This window comes from Bos indicus, chromosome 8 (assembly GCF_029378745.1).
Source record: "Bos indicus isolate NIAB-ARS_2022 breed Sahiwal x Tharparkar chromosome 8, NIAB-ARS_B.indTharparkar_mat_pri_1.0, whole genome shotgun sequence".
Taxonomy (NCBI): Eukaryota; Metazoa; Chordata; class Mammalia; order Artiodactyla; family Bovidae; genus Bos; species Bos indicus.
Window position 1 is genome coordinate 53,266,045 of NC_091767.1, and position 19,770 is coordinate 53,285,814.

Here is a 19,770-nt window from a genome sequence, read left to right on the forward strand (position 1 = left end):
AAAAATTAAAATTATAAAAAAGAGCAAGGAAAAAAATGAAAGACATAAAGGAAGAAGAAAGAAAAAAGGAAAACAGAACTGCAAAATCCTAACACAGAGTCAGAGGTTTATAACAACAATAAGAAGTATAACTGAATATACACATATGCATTACACCCATAAGCAAAATCAAAACAGTCCAACAAAAATAAAGTAGAATAGATTGACCCAGTGAACAAAGGAAATCAAGAGTTATATCTACCAGTTAAAAACAAAACTAACTAAAACAGAAACTGGAAAATGAAACTAAAGGAAGACGCAAGTTGGGGAATAAAGCTATGAAAATAAAGCTAACAAATGTTTGACAGGAAAGAAAAGAAAGAATAGATATGCAAAGTTAAATACAGGTAGATGAAGAAGATTTATATATGTTAAAGATTATCTGGAAGGGGAAAGGAACAGTATGAAAAGCAAACAAAGGAATAAATGTATAAAAAATAATAATAGGTTTAAAAAATTAAAATTAAAAAAGAAAATAAAAAGGAAAACTCCCCAGAACTGCAGAAGCCCAATGTAGAGGCAGAGGTTTATAACAGCAACAAAAAATGTGTCTGAGGAGAAAAAAAAAATTCAAAAATTTAATTAGATTTCATAGTGCCAAAAAATTGACAACTACAACAGAGGGGCAAAAAAAAAAAAGAAAAAAAATCCAAGGGAATCTACAGGACAAGTCAAACCATAAGAATAAGAAATGTTTTTCTTGAGCCACTGCTGTCAGAGTCCTTTCCTTTGCTGGAGGTCGCAGTCCACCTCACCTCCCTTTTATGCCCTCCAAAACTGCTGATCTCTGGACCTGCTGTGGGGGCAACTCAGATTCTAATCTGGTCCTACTCCTGTGTGTTCTTCTCTCCAATATCCACAGCTATCAGAACCAGTGTGTTTCCTTTTGTGGGAGCTCTGAATGTCCTTTTATGTATTCTGTAGACACAGAGTCTGCCTAGTTGATCGTGTGGATTTAATCTGCAGCTTGTATAACTAGTGGTAAGGTTTTGCAGTCTTCTTCCTTAGCCACACTGCCCCTGGGTTTCAACTGTGGTTTTATTTCCATCTCTGCATGTGGGTTGTTCACTGGGGTTTGCTCCTGGGGCTGCCCTGGAGGACTTGGATTTGCCTCTGTGAGGGCCAGATGTCGGGGGTGGTGCAGCTGTTTAGGTTGCAAGAGTTCTGGCAGCACCAGGTACTCAGGGGAGTTGGCAGCCAGGGCAGCAGGAAATATAGTGCTCTAGAAGTGTATGGCAACCAGTATTGGCCAATATGCTCCGGTATTCTCGCCTGGAGAACCCCCCTGACAGAAGCCTGGCAGGCCACAGTCTACAGGTTCGCAAAGAGCTGGACACAACTGAAGCAACCCTGTGTGCATAGATGCAAGACTTTTTTTGCCTGTAGCAGCTCTGCCCCAGTGAGAGTTGAGCGTGAAGGTGGCACAGCTGCTTGGCTTGTGGGGATCTTGGGCAGCACCAAGTGTGCAGGGACATGGACTGCCTCCACCACAGGAGTTATGGCCCTATCAGTCTTTTTTCGAGCCTCTTGTAGCTGGCAATCAGAAGGCCTCTTTGGCCAGTTTTTCCCCATAGCTCCGCCCGTTCAGGCACATAGAGGGCTCCCTTGCCTGGGATCCTTCTCTGTTGTTCAGCGCGTCAGGCACATAGAGGGGCCCCCTTGGCTGGGGTCCTACCCATAGATCGGCATTTCAGGCACTTAAAGGGGCACCCTGGGTGGGGTCCTACTCTGTAGTGCAGCGCATCAGGTGTTTGATGGGCCAGCCTTTTTATCGTTCAGGTACCGATGCTGGCATGTGGGGAGAGAGGCTATGGTGATGGCTCCACCCACTATGCGTGACTCAGTAGGATCACCTTGCCTCCATGGCTTCCTGGCTTTCCTCTACAGGCATTTCCCATCACAGTCTCCTCCTTCACATCTCCTAAATTCCTCTCTCCACAGTCAACAGCAGCCCTCACACTGGGATTGCTCCATAGTCTCTAAACTCCAGCTCCCAGCTGCTGTACCTTCCATGCGACCTGCGTCCCTGTCCAGACTATGTATGGCTGTGGCAAGGACTGTCTGATTCTCATAACATTTAGGCTGCCACAGATCAGCTGTTTCACTCTGAGCCTTAAATGTTTCTCCTTTGACTCAGACAATTGCCCCGATGTGGGGATCGTACCCCTGCTTCAGTTTGCCCACCTGCCAAGGGCAGGTCCAGTCCTCTGAACACTCCTGTTTTTTCCCCTAGTTCCTTTGTCCTACTGAGTTTTGGGTGGTTCTATATTCCTTTCCACTAGTCAGGTACTCCTGTCCCCCCTTACCTGGTGTTCTGCATGTACTTCTGTGTCTGAAGGTGTATTCCTGACGTATCCATGGAGAGGGATATACTCCATGTCCACCTACTCCTCCACCATTTTGTTCCTCCTCCTAGATGATAGTTTGCTTTATTGTGTCTGCATATGACTTCTTTCGATTTGGCAATATATTAAGTAAGCGTAGTCGCACAGTCGTGTCCGACTCTTTGCGACCCCATGGACTGTAGCCCACCAGGGTCCTCTGTGCATGGGATTTTCCAGGCAAGAGTACTGGAGTAGGTTGCCATTTCCTTCTCCAGGGGATCTTCCCGACCCAGGGATCAAACCTGGGTCTTTCATATCACAGGCAGATGCTTTACCCTCTGAGCCACCAGGGAAGCCCAGGCAATATATTAACTAATAGACAAATAAGTTGTCAATTTTTGACAACTCACCACTATACACAATGACTAGTTTAACAGTGGTACAAGGACTGAAAACTCAAAGCTTAAAAACCCATTCAGAAAAAGAAAGAATAGGAAACACTTTGTAGTCATTGCTTCATAACAGTTGAAATATCCTGCTGAATTGAATTGTGAAAACTTGAAGCTCCAGCAATGGAGTAAATTCCTTGGATAGCCCATGTTGGAGTCTTTGATTTTTGCTCTCTTGAAAGAGCATTGTTCACATTTTCTCACGTGGCTCTGTCTCTCTCTCTTTTTTTATACATTATCCACTGTAGACATACGTAAAGTGACTGTTGTCTTTTTCAGGATAAACACTGTTGTCACAGCTTGCTTTCTGTTGAGCTTACTACTTGGAGGTGATTTTAGCAGTTTTAATACTAAAAAACTTCTATATACCAAGTATTGGTCTCCTTGGCAATCCTTAGGTTTGTTAACCATTTGGTGATTCCATATATAAGTAGCTTTAACAACCAAAGCTGTTATTTATTCATGGAAGGTTTTTATTTTTATTTTTGCTGCAGAACTCTTGTTTTATTTACTAATCTGTCATTTGTCTATTCTATCTTCATCCTGACAGTAAAGACTACTTTAACAGTGGGTTCCCTTTTCTGTACATGCTTGCCAGCATTTGTACTTTTGATTATAGTCATTGTGACAGGTGTGAGATGAAAGCTAACTGTCGTTTTGATTTGTATCTCTACTGATTAGCAATGTTGAACATCATTTCATGTGCCTGTTGGTCATCTGCATGTCCTCTTTGGAAAAATGTCTGTTCAGTTCTGCTGCCCATCTTTAATTGGAGCATTTGGTAAAAAAATAAAAATGATATTGAGTTGTATGTTTAGTTCAGTTCAGTCACTCAGTCATGTCTGACTCTTTGCGACCCCATGAACCGCAGCATGCCAGGCCTCCCTGTCCATCACCAACTCCTGGAGTCTACCCACACCCATGTCCATTGAGCCGACGATGCCATCCAACCATCTCATCCTCTGTCATCCGCTTCTTCTCCTGCCCTCAATCTTTCCCAGCATCAGGATCTTTTCCAATGAGTCAGCTCTTCGCATCAGGTGGCCAAAGTATTGGAGTTTCAGCTTCAACATCAGTCCCTCCAATGAACACCCGGGACTGATCTCCTTCAGGATGGACTGGTTGGATCTCCTTGCAGTCCAAGGAGACTGCACAGAACTTAAGGAAAAACATACCCTTGAGCAAGATGAGTTGTTTTGTTGTGTAATCATTAGCTCTGGGCTTAAAGAAAGTTAGTCTTAAAGATTGTTGTCATAACAACTCAGAATTTAAGAAAAAATGTCTTACGTGACTAAGACAAAGCAATGTTAAAAAAAAATTTTTGCCCCTTTCTCTTCCTTGAGAGCCCTGGACCCCCTTTCTCCTTATCAATCTGCATAAGAATTAACTCTCTCAAGATTTTGGACTTCATGCTATAATATTGGGAGGTGACTATCAAGATCCTTAGGAGGTAAACATATGTTGCATTTGGGAGGAGTGTGAGTCACTGGGGGCTGCAGGACAGATTTAAGCTTACTATAGTTAGGGCAGACTCAGTTAATTTACACTTATATTAAGAATTATTTAGCAAGTCTAATTTATTTATAATTTTTTATTCCTTTGTAGTTTGTCCTATATAGGTTAACATATTTCACTTAATTTTTTTATCTTTTTCATTTTTTAACTTTAAAATATTGTATTGGTTTTGCCATATATCAGTATGAATCCGCCACAGGTATACACATGTTCCCCATCCTGAACCCTCCTCCCTCCCTGTACCATCCCTCTGGGTCGTCCCAGCGCACCAGTCCCAACCAAGCATTCATTTGCTTTTATAATGGAAAAAAATAGCACGATAAAACTTTTATTTTAGTAACTCAGTCTTTGGTTGAATCCACAAATACAGAACCTGTAGATACAGAGGGCTGACTGTACTTGGTCTTTTTTTTTTTTCTTGAGATAATGTTGACTTATAACATTATATAAGTTTCATGGGTACAGTATTATTTTTCTACTTCTGTGTACACAAAAGTATGTTCACCACTAAAAATTCAGTTTTTACCAGTAACCATACAGTTGACACCCTTGACCCCATTTGTTCCCCACACCTTCCCCTGTATAACTTTCAATCTGTTATCTGTATCTATGTGGTTGTTTGATTTGTTCATTTCTTGTTTTTTTCTTTTTTATATTACTTATATAAGTTGAAATCATGCAGTATTTGTCTTTCTCCATCTGACTCATTTCTCTTAGGTCCATCATACCCTCAAGGTCCATCATATTGTTGCAGATAGCAAGGTTTCACCTTTTTATGCCTGAGTAGTATTCCCTTCTCATACAAACATATAGAAACACTCCACATTTGCATTATCTTTTCGTCTGTTGATAGGCACTCTAGGTTGTTTTCATATCCTGACTATTGTAGACAATGCTGCAGTGAACAAAGGGGGTGACATTTATCTTTTTGAATTAGTGCTTTTGTATTATTTGGATAAATACCCAAAAGTAAAATAGGTGAATCATATGATAGCTATTCTTAATTTTTTGAGGACTCTCCATATTGTTTTTCCACAGTAACTACACAAATCCCACATCTAGTGAATGAAGATTCCCTTTCCTTCACATTCTTTCCAACTCTTATTTCTTGCCTTTTTGATAATAGCCATTACAACAGATATGAGGTGATATTTTATTTTGGTTTTGATTTGCATTTCCCTGATAAATAGTGATGTTGAACATCTTTTCATGTGCTTGTTGGCCTTCTGTCTTCTTTGGGAAAAAAAATCTATTCAATTTCTCTTGCCATTTTTTAAAATTGTGATGTTTGTTTCATTGTTGTTGAATACTGTGCCATTTTATCAATATACAAAGGACTTGAGCATTCTTGGATTTTAGTATCTGCCATGGGTGGGAGGAAGCAGGTGGGGGACAGGTGTTTGTGTCCTGGAACCAGTCCCGAAGGGATACCAAGGGACTGCTATAAAATAAAATACAGAATACAAGTTTTGTGAATTTTTCATATATTTAAGAAATTCTTTTTCTTTGTCAGTAGTGTTGCTAATATAAGTACTTTCTGTTTATTATAAATAATGAACAAGAGGATAAGAAAGGAATGTTTTATTGACTGACTTGTTTTTGAAGTAGATTATTTTTACTAACCTGTTTATTTAGCATAGTTATCTCCTGTTGGACAAGTCTTTAAGTAAAAATATTTTAAGAATGTGTTAATTTAATAGTATTGATTTTTCTCTTATAGGTTTTGCAACCCTGTGACTTGTTCTATCAAGCTACTCAGATAAGTACAGATCCACAAGTACTTGAATTATCAGTAAAATCCCTGACACTGAAGGTAAGTTATAATGTAGTCAGTCATTCAGATCTTTAGTGCCCTTTTGGAAAAAACAATAAAACTTAGAAATAAACAATTATAACAATAATATTAATCATTAAGCAAAAGGAAGCTGTTTAAAAATATTTTTGACACATAATTTTAAAATGATACTTAATTTACATTTTATGATGAATGTTTTCATGTATTTTATTATTGGCAGTTGACTGCTTCTGTAGGTAGCTTCCTTATAGTATATGTAGTTGAAATTGGTCAGTTTAATATCAACATGTAAATATTTTAACTTTTGAAATTAGCTATCATAATAAAAAAAGATTTTGTAGGCAGCAAATTGTATCTGTTTCTTGGTAGTAATATTACTTCAGTATTAATTTCTCTTGATCTGTCAGCAAATATATTTCATGTTCTTTGAAGTATGTAGTTTGGAAAGTGATTTTTGTATTTTTTTTTTATTGCTTTGAATTTTTCTCCTTAGGTTTCACCAGTTATCATAAATACTGTGATTACCATAACTTCAGCACTTTATACTGCTAAGGAAACCATCCCCAAAGAAACTGCTTCTTCTACAGCACATTTATGGGAAAAGAAGGATACAAAAGATTTAAATATGTGGTTTCTTGAAGAACCAAATGAAGCTGTAAAAAGAGCTCCCATGCCTGAATTGGTACCCAAAGGAGAGATAATAAAAATGAACATTGATTCTATTTTTCTGGTTCTTGAGGCTGGAATTGGTCATAGAACAGTACCTATGCTATTGGCAAAATCACGTTTCTCAGGGGAAGGCAAAAACTGGAGTTCCTTAATCAATCTCCACTGTCAGCTTGAGCTAGAAGTAAGCATATATAGTATTTTTCCAGATTATATACGAAATAATGCTACATATGAACTATTTTGGAAATCTCATTTAAACATTTAAATTAAGTTTATAATAAATACGATGTTGATTCCCAAACTTTTGGAAAAAAGTGTACCTATTTATGCCCTTGATATAATTGTTTTTATGTGTATGTTACTTTTAGAGTACATATTCATATTAAGTTTATATTTCAACTGATTTCATTCATCTTAAGTTGATTAAATTAATAGACTGTTGTTCAGTTCAGTTGCTCAGTCATGTCTGACTCTTCATGACCCCTCGGACCACAGCACACCAGGCCTCCCTGTCCATTACCAACTCCCAGAGTCTACTCAAACTCATCTCCATTGAGTCACGGAAGCCATACAACCATCTCATCCTCTGTCATCCCCTTTTCCTCCTGCCCTCAATCTTTCCCAGCATCAGGGTCTTTTCAAATGAGTCTCTTCGTATCAAGTGGCAAAAGTATTGGAGCTTCAGCATCAGTCTTTGCAATGAACACTCAAGACTGATCTCCTTCAGAATGGACTGGTTAGATCTTCTTGCAGTCCAAGGCACTCTCAAGTCTTCTTCAACACCACAGTGCAAAAGCATCAGTTCTTTGGTGCTCAGCCTTCTTTATAGTCCAACTCTCACATCCATATATGACTACTGGAAAAACCATAGCCTTGACTAGATGGACCTTTGTTGGCAAAGTAATGTCTCTGCTTTTTAATATGCTGTCTAGGTTAGTCATAACTTTCCTTCCAAGGAGCAAGTGTCTTAATTTCACGGCTACAATCACCGTCCGCAGTGATTTTGGAGCCCAGAAAGATAAAGTCAGCCACTGTTTCCCCATCTATTTGCCATGAAGTGACAGAACTGGATGCCATGATCTTAGTTTTTTGAATGTTGAGCTTTAAGCCAACTTTTCCACTCTCCTCTTTCACTTTCATCAAGAGGCTCTGTAGTTCTTCTTCACTTTCTGCCATAAGGGTGTTGTCATCTGCATATCTGAGGTTATTGATATTTCTCCCAGCAATCTTGATTCCAGCTTGTGCTTCTTTCAGCCTGGCATTTTCAAGATGTACTCTGCATATAAGTTAAATAAGCAGGGTGACAATATACAACCTTGACATACTCCTTTTCCTATTTGGAAGCAGTCTGTTGTTCCATGTCCAGTTCTAACTGTTGTTTCCTGACCTGCATACAGATTTCTCAAGGGGCAGGTCAGGTGGTCTGGTATTCCCATCTCGTTCAGAATTTTCCACAGTTTATTGTGATCCACACAGTCAAAGGCTTTGGCATAGTCAATAAAGCAGAAGTAGATGTTTTTCTGGAGCTCTCTTGCTTTATCGATGATCCAGCAAATGTTGGCAATTTGATCTCTGGTTCCTCTGCCTTTTCTAAAAGCAGCTTGAACATCTGGAAGTTCACAGTTCACATATTGCTAAAGCCTGACTTGGAGAATTTTGAGCATTATTTTACCAGCATGTGACATGAGTGTAATTGTGCGGTAGTTTGAGCATTCTTTGGCATTGCCTTTCTTTGGGATTGAAATGAAACCTGACCTTTTCCAGTCCTGTGGCCACTGCTGAGTTTTCCAAAGTTGCTGGCATATTGAGTGCAGCACTTTCACAGCATCATCTTTTAGGATTTGAAATAGCTCACCTGGAATTCCATCACCTTCACTAGCTTTGTTCATAGTGATCTTCCTAAGGCCCACTTGATTTTGCATTTCAAGATGTCTGGGTGTAGGTTAGTGATCACACCATCGTGATTACATGGGTCGTGAAGATCTTTTTTGTACAGTTCTTCTGTGTATTCCTGCCACCTCTTCTTAATATCTATTGCTTCTTTTAGGTCTATAAAATAGACTGTTTGGTAGATGTAAAATTCTTAATTTTAAAAATTAAGTATCCTTTTTTCGTTAAAGTGGTAATAGATTATTTCTTTTCTCTTTGGAAATAGTGACTTAAAAAATTAGAAGAATATGCTTTATACATTTATATAATGCAGATCTTCATACTCTGGTGAGGCTCCACCAAGGTCTTTCACATTTCTGTGAGAGTCCTTTAGTTTTATGGAAGATACTTACTTTGAGCCAACATATATTATGCATCAGAATTTTTCTACATATAGTCTTCCCAGGGATACTTTGCTTTAAAGTATTTAGTTTATGTTTAGTAGAAACTAATCTGATATTCTACTTCAGTCAATAAGTATGAAAATGTATAAGCCACTACAATATTTGTGATGATAGAATTATATACTAATAGAGGTAGAACTGACAGACTGAGTTTCAAGTTTCCAAGTTTTAGCTAGAATTATCTATATTTTGCAGAGAATTTGATCTAAGATGTCCAGGAAGTTCAGAGAATTCAAATACGTACATGCTTATTGAATCATATGTTATTTGCCTTCACTTCAAAGGCTTTCTAAAAGTTAGTGGAGGTAGATAGAACATGTTTTTAAAATTCCAGTAATGTTTGATTGATGAACACAGTTTTCACTGTTAAACCCAGCCTGAAAATCAAGGAAAGATACTTAAAAGAGAGTTTTTTTCTGGAATAAATGGTGAAGAGTAGACCATGAAGTTAGCCAGATGAGGAAATCATTGAGAAAGCATGTATAGGAAACTAATGGCATGTCGATGGTTTTCATACAGAACAAATAGCACAGCCAAAAGGAATGGTGTGGGGAACAACATGGAAGATGATTTTAGAAAATACCAGAATGTTTTATTTAAAAAATTAAATTCTCTCTCTAGGTACATTATTACAATGAAATGTTTGGTGTGTGGGAGCCTTTGCTTGAACCCTTAGAAATTGATCAGACTGAGGATTTTAGACCATGGAATCTTGGAATCAAGGTATTTTTGATATCTGGAAATTTTTTTCAAATATTGAGGATGTCCACATCACGCACACTTTAATTTTAATCACAGCGGAGTTCAGATATTTCATTATGAACCTTTCCACATGCTTCCTTGTTTGACCTCTGAATGTAATTTTCAAACCCAAGACTGTTGCCTCATGGGCTTCTAATATAAATACTGTGTAACATTTATTATGTACTAGATACTGTCTTAAATAATCTACTTTTGCTTTAAACCTTAAAACAAACTTCTGAAGAAGATACAGTTTTAAACTTCATTTTAATATATGATAGAACTAAAACTGTTGAAGTTAAAGGACTTTCATAAAGTAATAATACCTTTAAATTGGAAGAGGTGGAATGCAATACTGGCTGCAAAGTCCCCACTTATAAACTATCATCTTAAAATATTTCTAGCATTTTTTTTAGGTTGTTGTCTATCCCAGGTTTTCCTTGGTATCTGAAGGGTGTGTATATAAAAGAAAATACATTATTATTTACTTCAAATATAATGTGAATTTATGTAATCATATAAATCAGAACCTTTAGATGGATGAAATTGTGCTTCTGAAGCAAGAGATTGTAGGATTATTAGCGTATCTCCTCCCTAATAATGATTCTGTGAAATTTTGACAATTCTGACAAATTCTGACAAATTTTCAGTGGCTTAAAGCCAGTTAAAGGAACAGTGAAGGTGACTAACGTGGTATTTCCAGCTTTTTATATTAGACCAGTACATTTGATTGTGCTCATTTTAGATAGAGGATTTGGATAAAGGAATTTCTTTGGTGGTTGTTAGGTCAGGATACTTACAGGTAGTAGACTTGCGAATCTTAAAAAGAGGTAGGTAGTTTGATTCACAGGAGCCTAGGTCCTAGTGGCACTGTTCTGCAACTATTGTTGGACTTATTAAGTCCCTAGGTTTCTGTTCTTTATATATAGCATTTATAACACCAGTAGGCTAACTTTTCTTGCCCTGAATTTCCACATGCTATGATGTATGTGCTTCTGATTTTCATTCAGATGCTACCTGCGTTTACTTATTAGGGTTTTATTTTCCCCTTCTAAATTATGTCTGCCATTTTAGTGTAACTGAGGAGGAGAACTTTTCTTCCAGTATTGCCTCTGTCCAGGTGGCATTCGTTGGTTTATGTCCCAGTTATTCCAGTAAGGCAGTGGAACTGATAAAATGTATTGCTTTCTCTAATGTTTTGGTTGAAATTTGTCTGATGTTTGTTTTTCCTTTGTAAAATGAGTTATACCATGCTCCTAGAAACAAATTGTTCTCACATTTCTGTAATTTATATTATTTTAGATGAAAAAGAAAGCCAAAACGGCCATTGTTGAGTCAGGTACTGAAGAAGAAAATTACAGAGTACCAGAATACAAAACTGTCATCACTTTCTATTCGAAAGACCAGCTAAACATTACATTATCTAAATGTGGCCTTATAATGTTAAATAATTTAGCTGAGGTAAGGAAAGTTACTTGAAACTTTAATTTTGGAGTACCAGTCTGAGTTAACCTTTTGGTTAACAAAGAAGTTTTTGTTAATTTAGTTGTTTGTCGTATGTCTGTTAGTACTCTGCTTGTCATTTAGTTTTCTACATTTTCTTGTATTTATGATGACTCTTCCTTGTTAGGCATTTACAGAAGCTGCCACTGGATCTTCAGCTACCTTCATAAGGGATCTGGCACCTTTTATGATTTTAAATTCTCTTGGACTTAGTATTTCTGTTTCACCAAGTGAATCTTTTAGTGTACTCAACTTACCTATGGCAAAATCATATGTATTGAAAAATGAGGAGAGTTTAAGTATGGATTATATGCGAACTAAAGACAATGATCATTTCAATGCAATGACCAGCCTAAGCAGCAAACACTTCTTCATTCTTCTTAGTAAGTGATAAATTACCGTCCTGGGGCTTTATTTTCTTTTAAATTATATTTTATATCCCACTTTACTTACTCCTGGTATCTCACAGGTTATTTATTTCCTTCCTAATATGTTGCAAATTTTATTATTTCCTTTGCAGGGCATTGGTTGCTGTTGTCACTGTATTGCTCTATTTCAAATTCTGGCTTTATCCACTGCTTTATTTAGAGCATAATAATTTACTCCTTTGGAGAAGAAAATTGTTAGATCTTATCTTCAGTCAGCATTTGTAGACAATAACTATCAGTGGTTGTTTTAACCACTTTTAGTATAACTCAGTAAAATTCCAACAGTTTTGCAACTGAATGAATTGAGAATAAGGTTTGAATTCAGCCAATGGCACAGATAATGGTTTTAGGGTTTGTGAATGGTTTTTATCTTCTGCCTGTTGAAGTAGAGGTTTGTTTTTTTCCTTTGTTCTTTATGTTTCTCAGAAGAGAGGTAAAAAGTAAAAGTAAATACATTTTAAAACTGTCGTAGTGTGTACTCATTGTATTCTTCAATGTATGTACATTGTGGTATGTACTCATTCTTCTCTTGGGAGGAGAAGGGAGCGAGAGAGGATGAGATGATTGTATGGCATTATCGACTCAATGGACATGAATTTAAGCAAGCTCCGGGAGATAGTAAAGGACAGAGAAGCCTGGCATACTGCAGTCCATGGAGTCACAAAGAGTCAAACATGACTAAGTGACTGAACAACAAAACTCGTTGTGAAGTTAAATATTAAATAGTCCCAAATCCTCACTCACAACACTTTATGACATTTTGACAATTAAGTAGCTATGGAAGGAGGGACATTAGAAAAGTTACTTAGGCATGGAAGAGGGGTGCTAAAATTGACAGCTTGTGCTTTTTCCTAGTCTTAACAGTGCCTAGGTTTAACATGTTTTCCCAACATCGTCTGTAAATTGTTCTCATCAATTGTATTTCTGTTTGCTTTTAAACTAACATTTTTATGGGATAGTAGGGGAGGCAGACAGGTTAGTTGCTCAGTCTTTGCAGCCTCATGGACTGACTGTAGCCCGCCAGTCCCCTCTGTCCATGGGATTCTCCAGGCAAGAATACTGGAGTGGGTTGCCACTTTCTTTTCTAGGGGAGAGGAATCTATAAATAAATAATTAACTTCCAAAATAGATAATTTATCCCCAATACAATATATGTATATATGAGGTAAGGCTATATAAAATCGTAATCAATTCTTAGATATGGCAAAGTGTCACAGCCTGTTGGAAAAATTAAAAACTGAAAAACTGCAGCTATTTGGTAATTGCCTGTGACTGCCTGTTTTATATGATAACAAACCAAAGATCAGTGTTCTTGTATTTTCTAGCAATTTCTCTCATCAGTCAGTTATTTTTAAAAGATTATGTTCTCTTAGGTTTAACTTTTGGATGAGTTTTTTTCAATTAAAAACTTTTTTTGTTAAAGTACTTTGAAGGGTTTCAGTGAATGGTGTAGAAATGCATTGTGGATTCTTAAAACATCCCTTTGTATAGTTTTCAGTGATAATGTTTAAAAATTTAAGAAATCATCTGATGTTTCTGGCTTAAAATGTCTACTAAAATTAATATATGATGATTTATGATCAATTTTAAATATGTATACTTAATTTAGCCCCTGCTAACCACTCTACTGCTGATAAAATCCCTTTAACAAAAGTGGGACGACGACTGTACACTGTAAGACACAGAGAGTCTGGAGTTGAAAGATCAATTGTTTGTCAGATTGATGCAGTGGAAGGAAGTAAGAAGGTAACAGTTCGCTCTCCAGTGCAGGTACGGAATGATTCACTTTTTTCTGAGGTCATACTTTGCGTATTTATGTGCTATTGAAAAAAAAAAAAACTAAAGTAAATTACCACCAAAAGTATGCAAATTGTAATAGAAATACAGCTAATAGCAAAAAGAATAATCATTATCAGTAATTATACTACTCTAATATGAACATTTGTTATATTTGAAGAATTTTGTTGAATATACGTCTCATAATTTTTATAGGAATATTTTGTAAGTTTTTTGAATATTATTTTGTAAAAACAAATGCATCAATATTTTGTTTTAGGTCTTTGTGGTATGTATTCTTTTGTTTTAATCACAGAAATTTTGTATACCTTTACTGAGGTAAAATTGATGTACAATAAACTGCATATATTTAAAGCTGATGAATTTTGACAAAAAATACACTTATGAAACCGTCATCACAATCCAAGTAATAAACACACTTATCACCCCAAAAATTTCCTCATCCCCTTTTTCCCCATTCCCATGCATCTACTTAACATGTACTTGTGGTACATTACTTATACAATATAGAATTTTATATAAATGAATGAAGTACAGAATGGAGTCTGACCTCTGTCAGTGAGGAAAATTTTGTATGTATCAGTTTTCATGTTTTAATGCTGCACACAGTTACATGTTGTTGAGTAGTAATCTGTTCTATGTATATACCACATGCCGTGGTACATACGGCATGTGGTATATACAAAAATTAATGAATTTTGGTATATGATATGAGGTAAGTGTTGAGGTTCATTTTTTTCACTTGGCTATTCGTTCTGACCAAGATTATCCTTTTTCCATTAAATTACCTTGATACTTTTGTCAAAAATAAATTGACCAATATCTTTTTGTGTAAGGTCTCTAATCTGCTTCATTGATCTATTTATGTCAGTACCATTCTGTCTTGATTGCTACCTTATCCTCAGTCTTGAAATCAGGTAGTAACAAGTTATCCCACTTTGTTCTTTTTCAAAGTTGCTTTGGCTAGCCTAAGTCCTTTCCATTTCCATTTAAATTTTAGACTTGAGTTTTCAGTTTTTATATAGAAACTTTTATGAAATTAGCATTTTTAATATTAATTTTTTGACTTTTTTTCTTGCTAGTATAAGTACATTTGGTTTTTGTATTAACTAGTATTACGCAGCCTTACTGGATAATTTTTTTCTAGTAACTTTTTTCTAGATCTATAGATAGTTGCAATACCTGCAGATAAATACATTTTTCCTTCTTCCTTTCCAATCTCGGTGTTTATTGTCTTATTTTATTTTGTTTAGTTTATTGTACTAGGTACAATCTCCAATACAATTTGAATAGAAATTATGAAAGGGGATGTTTTTGTCTTATTCCCAGTCTTAGTGGAAAAGTATTTGGTCTTTCACCATTGAATGTGTTTTGAGTTGTAGCTTTTTTTGTTCATGATCCTAGTTTACTGAGAGTTTTTATCAAAAATGAATGTTGGATTTTGTCAAATGATTTTCTGTCTTTACTGAGAGGATTTTTTAAAAAAAATTTTGGGCACATTATTTATTTTTTTAATTGAAGGATAATTGCTTTACAGAATTTTGTGGTTTTCTCTCATACATCAGTAAGAATCAACCATAGGTACACCCATATCCCCTCCCTCCCAAACCTCCCTCCCATCTCCCATCCCACCCCACCCTTCTAGAGTGTCACAGAGCCCCTGTTTGAGTTTCCTGAGTCATACAGCAAATTCCCACTGGCTATCTGTTTTACATATGATATTGTAAATTTCCATGTTTCTACTAAAAGGATCTTTTTAAAAAAATTGTTAATACAATTAATTACCATTGATTATTTTTTGATTACTATATTAGATAATGATTGACCGTTAATGTTAAATCAACCCTGCATTCCCAGGATAAATCTCATTTGCTCATGAAAGTATTAACCTTCATGAAGTACTGTTTGATTGATTTGCTAAATTCATGTTTAGAATTTTTATATTCTTGAGGTGTATTGGTTTAGAGTTTTCTGGTAGTGTTTTTCTTATGTTAAGTTTTTAAACCACAATTTCACTTTAAGGGCTATTCATATTATCTGTCACTTTTTGAGTGAGTTCTTGTAGTGATTATGTGTTATTCCATGAAATTTGTCAATGAAGTATTTTTGTTTTGACTTCACTTTTATGTTTTAAGTTATTTTCACTGGTTGTAGTAATTTAGATTGACAGTTATTTTTTCCATAGAATGTCATTCCACTGTCAACTATATTACGTTGTTTCTGACCAGAGTGTGCTCTCTGCTTTTTTATGAAACGTGTAATTTTATTTTTATTTAATTGTAAGATTTTTTTTCCCTTTATTACTGGTTTGAAGCAATTTGGTTGTGATGAATCTTAGTTGAGTTTGTTTCATATTTTTTTGTACTTGAATTTATGCATTTATAGTTTTCATCAACTTTAGAAAAAAAATTTGCCATTGTATTCAAAAATTTTATTTCTGTCTTCCCCTTCTCTTCTTCATGGTCCACAGTAGGTTTATACAGATATTAGAGTGTTTAAACTTATGCTCTCTAATGCTCTGTTCACTTTTTCTTTCAGCTTTCCCCCACCCCCATGTTTCTGTTTTGATGTTAAGTTTCTATTGTTAAGTCTTTAAGTTTACATTTCTTTTCAGTGTCTCATTTGTCTTAATCTCATCCAATGTATTTTTATGTCTAAAAGTTTAATTTGCATTTTTATTTACAATTTCCATGTCTTTTTATATATCTTCAATCTTTCCCCTAACTTTTGAATATATCAAGTATAGTTATATAAGTGTTTTAATATTCTTGTCTACTAATTTGATCATGAGTATCATTTCTGATTTGTTTCATTTTATTAATTTCTATTTTTATGGGTTATTTTTAAATTTTTGTGTGTCTAATAATTTTTTTACTGGATGCTTAAAATTGTGAATTTTACTTTGTCAGGTTCTTTAGATGTCTTTGTATTCCTTTATGTATTCTTGAGCTTAATTCCTCAATACAGTTATGTGAGTTGGAAAGTGATCCTCCCAATGCTTGTTTAAAAACATTTTAGGTGAGGCTCAAGCAGTCTGTCAGAGAAGGCAATGGCACCCCACTCCAGCACTCTTGCCTGGAAAATCCCATGGACGGAGGAGCCTGGTGGGCCACAGTCCATGGGGTCGCTAAGAGTCAGACACGACTGAGCGACTTCACTTTCACTTTTCACTGTCATGCATTGGAGAAGGAAATGGCAACCCACTCCAGTGTTCTTGCCTGGAGAATCCCAGGGACAGTTGTCTATGAGGATCCCAGGGCTGCTGTCTGGGGTCGCACAGAGTCAGACACAACTGAAGCAACTTAGCAGCAGCAGCAAGCAGTCTGTAGTCTAGGGCTAATTTTGCCATGCTGATGAAGGATAGAACCAATACCCTTTGTACTAAACAAGATTTTACCACTTTGGTGAGAAAAGGAATTATGCATGAACAGCAGAGATTGTTCTGCCTCCCCCTTTCAAATGGATCTTTACTGAGCCTTACTTAGTGTACTCATGGGCATATGCCAGATACCGCTGAACTCTTAAAGTCTCATGAGTTCCTTCTCTACAGCTCTCACCTCTCCATGCAGCTATCTCCTCTCTCACTCTCTCATATAATGTGCCGTTAGATTAAGTCTTATTGGCTTTCCCGCATTCTTATATCTCTCTCTTCAACTCAGACTGGGCTCTGTTTGATTTCTTCTCTGCATAGTAATCTAGAACTCTTACCACCTAGTAAAGACAGTAAGATGGGGTGACAGAATGGGGAGACAGTCTTAGGGTTTATCTTAGTAGGATTTTTCTCTTCCTTTCCTTCTTTTCTTTCCTTCCTGCCTTCCCCCACCCTGGGTCTTTCTTTCCTGTGCTCTTTGTCCACTGTTTAAAAACGATTACTTCATGTGTACTTTTTAACCCCCTGTGTTTTGTTTGTTTACTAGTATATTGGGAGGTTATATCTGGCCTATATTGTTCCATCGGAGCTGAAAACAGAGATTCTTTCTCTTATATTTGATTTACAATAATACATAATGTTAGTATGTCGCTCAGTCATGTCTGACTCTTTGTGACCCCATGGACTGTAACCCAGTGGGCTGCTGTGTCCATGGGATTCTCCAAGCAAAGATACTGGAGTGGGTTGCCATTTCCTCCTTGAGGGGATCTTCCTGACCTGGGGATCGAACCTGGGTCTCCTGCATTGCAAGCAGATTCTTTACTGTCTGAGCCACCAGGGAAGCCCTGATATATAAGCATTTTGATTTTGATATATATGTACAGTTTGAAGATGTTAGGCATGAAATTTACTCATACATCACATTTCATATCTCTGGTAACATCGCCAGTTTGATATTAAGTTGCTCACTCCTGTCTGACTCTGTAGCCTCATGGACTATAGCCCACGAGGCTCCTCTTTTCATGGGATATCCCAGGCAAGAATACTGGAGTGGGTTGCCATTTCCTCCTCCAGGGAATCTTCCTGACCCAGGGATTGAATTGGTGTTTCCTGCATTACAGGCAGACTCTTTACCATCTGAGCCATCAGGGAAGCATTTCTCTTACAATGAACTGCATTAGGCTGTTCATTAGCCAATTATTAGTCATTATTATTAGTCATTAGCCAATGACTGTTCATTAGCCAATTATTAGTCATTATTATTAGTCATTAGCCAATGACTGTTAGGCTGCTCTCATTATTGTTGATTACTTTTTAATTTTATTAAACAGTAAAATATTAATGTTTAATTTCTTATAAGTACTTTCATAGAAATTAAAATATATTTCTCTTCTTTCAAATAAGCAGCTTATCTAGAAATAAAATATAATGTAGTTAATTAAGTTTATGTATTTATCAATTCTTAATTTGCACTCAGCATATTTTATATTTTGATATGATTTTTAAAACAGATTTTAGTAAGATATAGAAATAATATAAGAAAATAGTGTTACTAACCATTGTGTCTTTATCTGTCCCAAAGACAAATACAAGTAGAATTTTATCTGATAATGTGTATTAAGCAAAATGTTAATCATTTACATCACTGTTGTATGCAACTCATTGGATGAGATACTCTTTACATACTTTTTCATTCAATGAGTAGTGTACAACAGTGATGTAAAAAAATAGACATTTGCCAGACAGTGGCTTTTTTGCACTTTTCTCATATAGGCATCTAAAACTTTGATGTCATATTTTTCTTACTAATTTTTTCTACTGTGTTTGTCTAAAGGAAAAAGTTATTCCTATATCACAGTCAAGAAGATGTTATCTTATTTTTTTCTAGGATTTTTAGAAGTTTTGTTTTTGAAATTCCTTTTCTCTAAGACTGTAGAAACTTTCTTTTTTATTTTTTAGCATGGATATTTTCATGTTTGAATTGTTTTTCTAATTTATATGAGGAAAATAAATATTGCCTGATAATTCCTTTTTTGGGATATTTAGATGGAATACTTTATGTCTTTAGAGTCTTAGATTAATGATACTAAATGTTATTTTTTCTTTCCCAGATTAGAAATCATTTTTCAATACCACTTTCTGTTTATGGAGGAGACACGTTATTGGGAACGGCCTCACCTGGAAGTGAATTTAACATACCATTAGCATCTTACCGGTGATTTTGTTTTCTTTATCTTTTTGTTTGCCCTGTGATCTCTTATAGACAGTTTATGTGATATCTATCTTTAAGTTATCAAACTGTGATCAAATTTATCTTGTCAATATCTCTTTATTTAAGTTTTGGCACTCTTTAAATTTTTAAGTAATATTTAACTTAATGTACATAACATATAAATTATCCTTACTTTTCCTAGTCAATACAAATTACATGCTTGCAGTATAACTATCAGAGTCATAGTCATGTAGATTTTTAACAAATTTCTAACAACATGATTGGTGCCTTCTAGATTTTAATATACTATTATAAAGTGATTTTTGCTTTTCAAATGTTTCATAATTAATTTTTTAGAAATTTATTTAGAAAATGTGAAATATTTTGTCTTTTTATCTACATGCTCATGCTCAGTTGCTAAATCATGTCCAACTCTTTGCAGCCCCATAAACTACAGCCCTCCAGGCTTCTCTGTCCATGGAATTTTCCAGACAAGAATACTGGAATGGGTTACCATTTCCTTCTCCAGGGGATTTTCCTGACCCGGGGATCAAACCCACATCTCCTGCTTGGCAGGCAGATTCTTTATCACTGA

General features: G+C 35.8%; 1 protein-coding gene across 2 annotated transcripts in view; it reads left to right on the plus strand.

Moving 5' to 3' along the window:
- Nucleotides 1-19,770, plus strand: part of VPS13A (vacuolar protein sorting 13 homolog A) — a 276,506-nt gene that overhangs the window by 170,900 nt on the left and 85,836 nt on the right. For both annotated transcript variants that reach the window (XR_011567943.1, XM_070794243.1), the window contains exons 40-46: nucleotides 6,048-6,140; nucleotides 6,616-6,972; nucleotides 9,746-9,847; nucleotides 11,168-11,326; nucleotides 11,496-11,751; nucleotides 13,406-13,566; nucleotides 19,075-19,178. Coding sequence is in view for 1 of the 2 variants with exons in the window: in XM_070794243.1 (XP_070650344.1) it covers nucleotides 6,048-6,140; nucleotides 6,616-6,972; nucleotides 9,746-9,847; nucleotides 11,168-11,326; nucleotides 11,496-11,751; nucleotides 13,406-13,566; nucleotides 19,075-19,178 (1,232 nt within the window). In the remaining variant the exon portion in view is untranslated. The remainder of the gene's footprint in view (nucleotides 1-6,047; nucleotides 6,141-6,615; nucleotides 6,973-9,745; nucleotides 9,848-11,167; nucleotides 11,327-11,495; nucleotides 11,752-13,405; nucleotides 13,567-19,074; nucleotides 19,179-19,770) is intronic.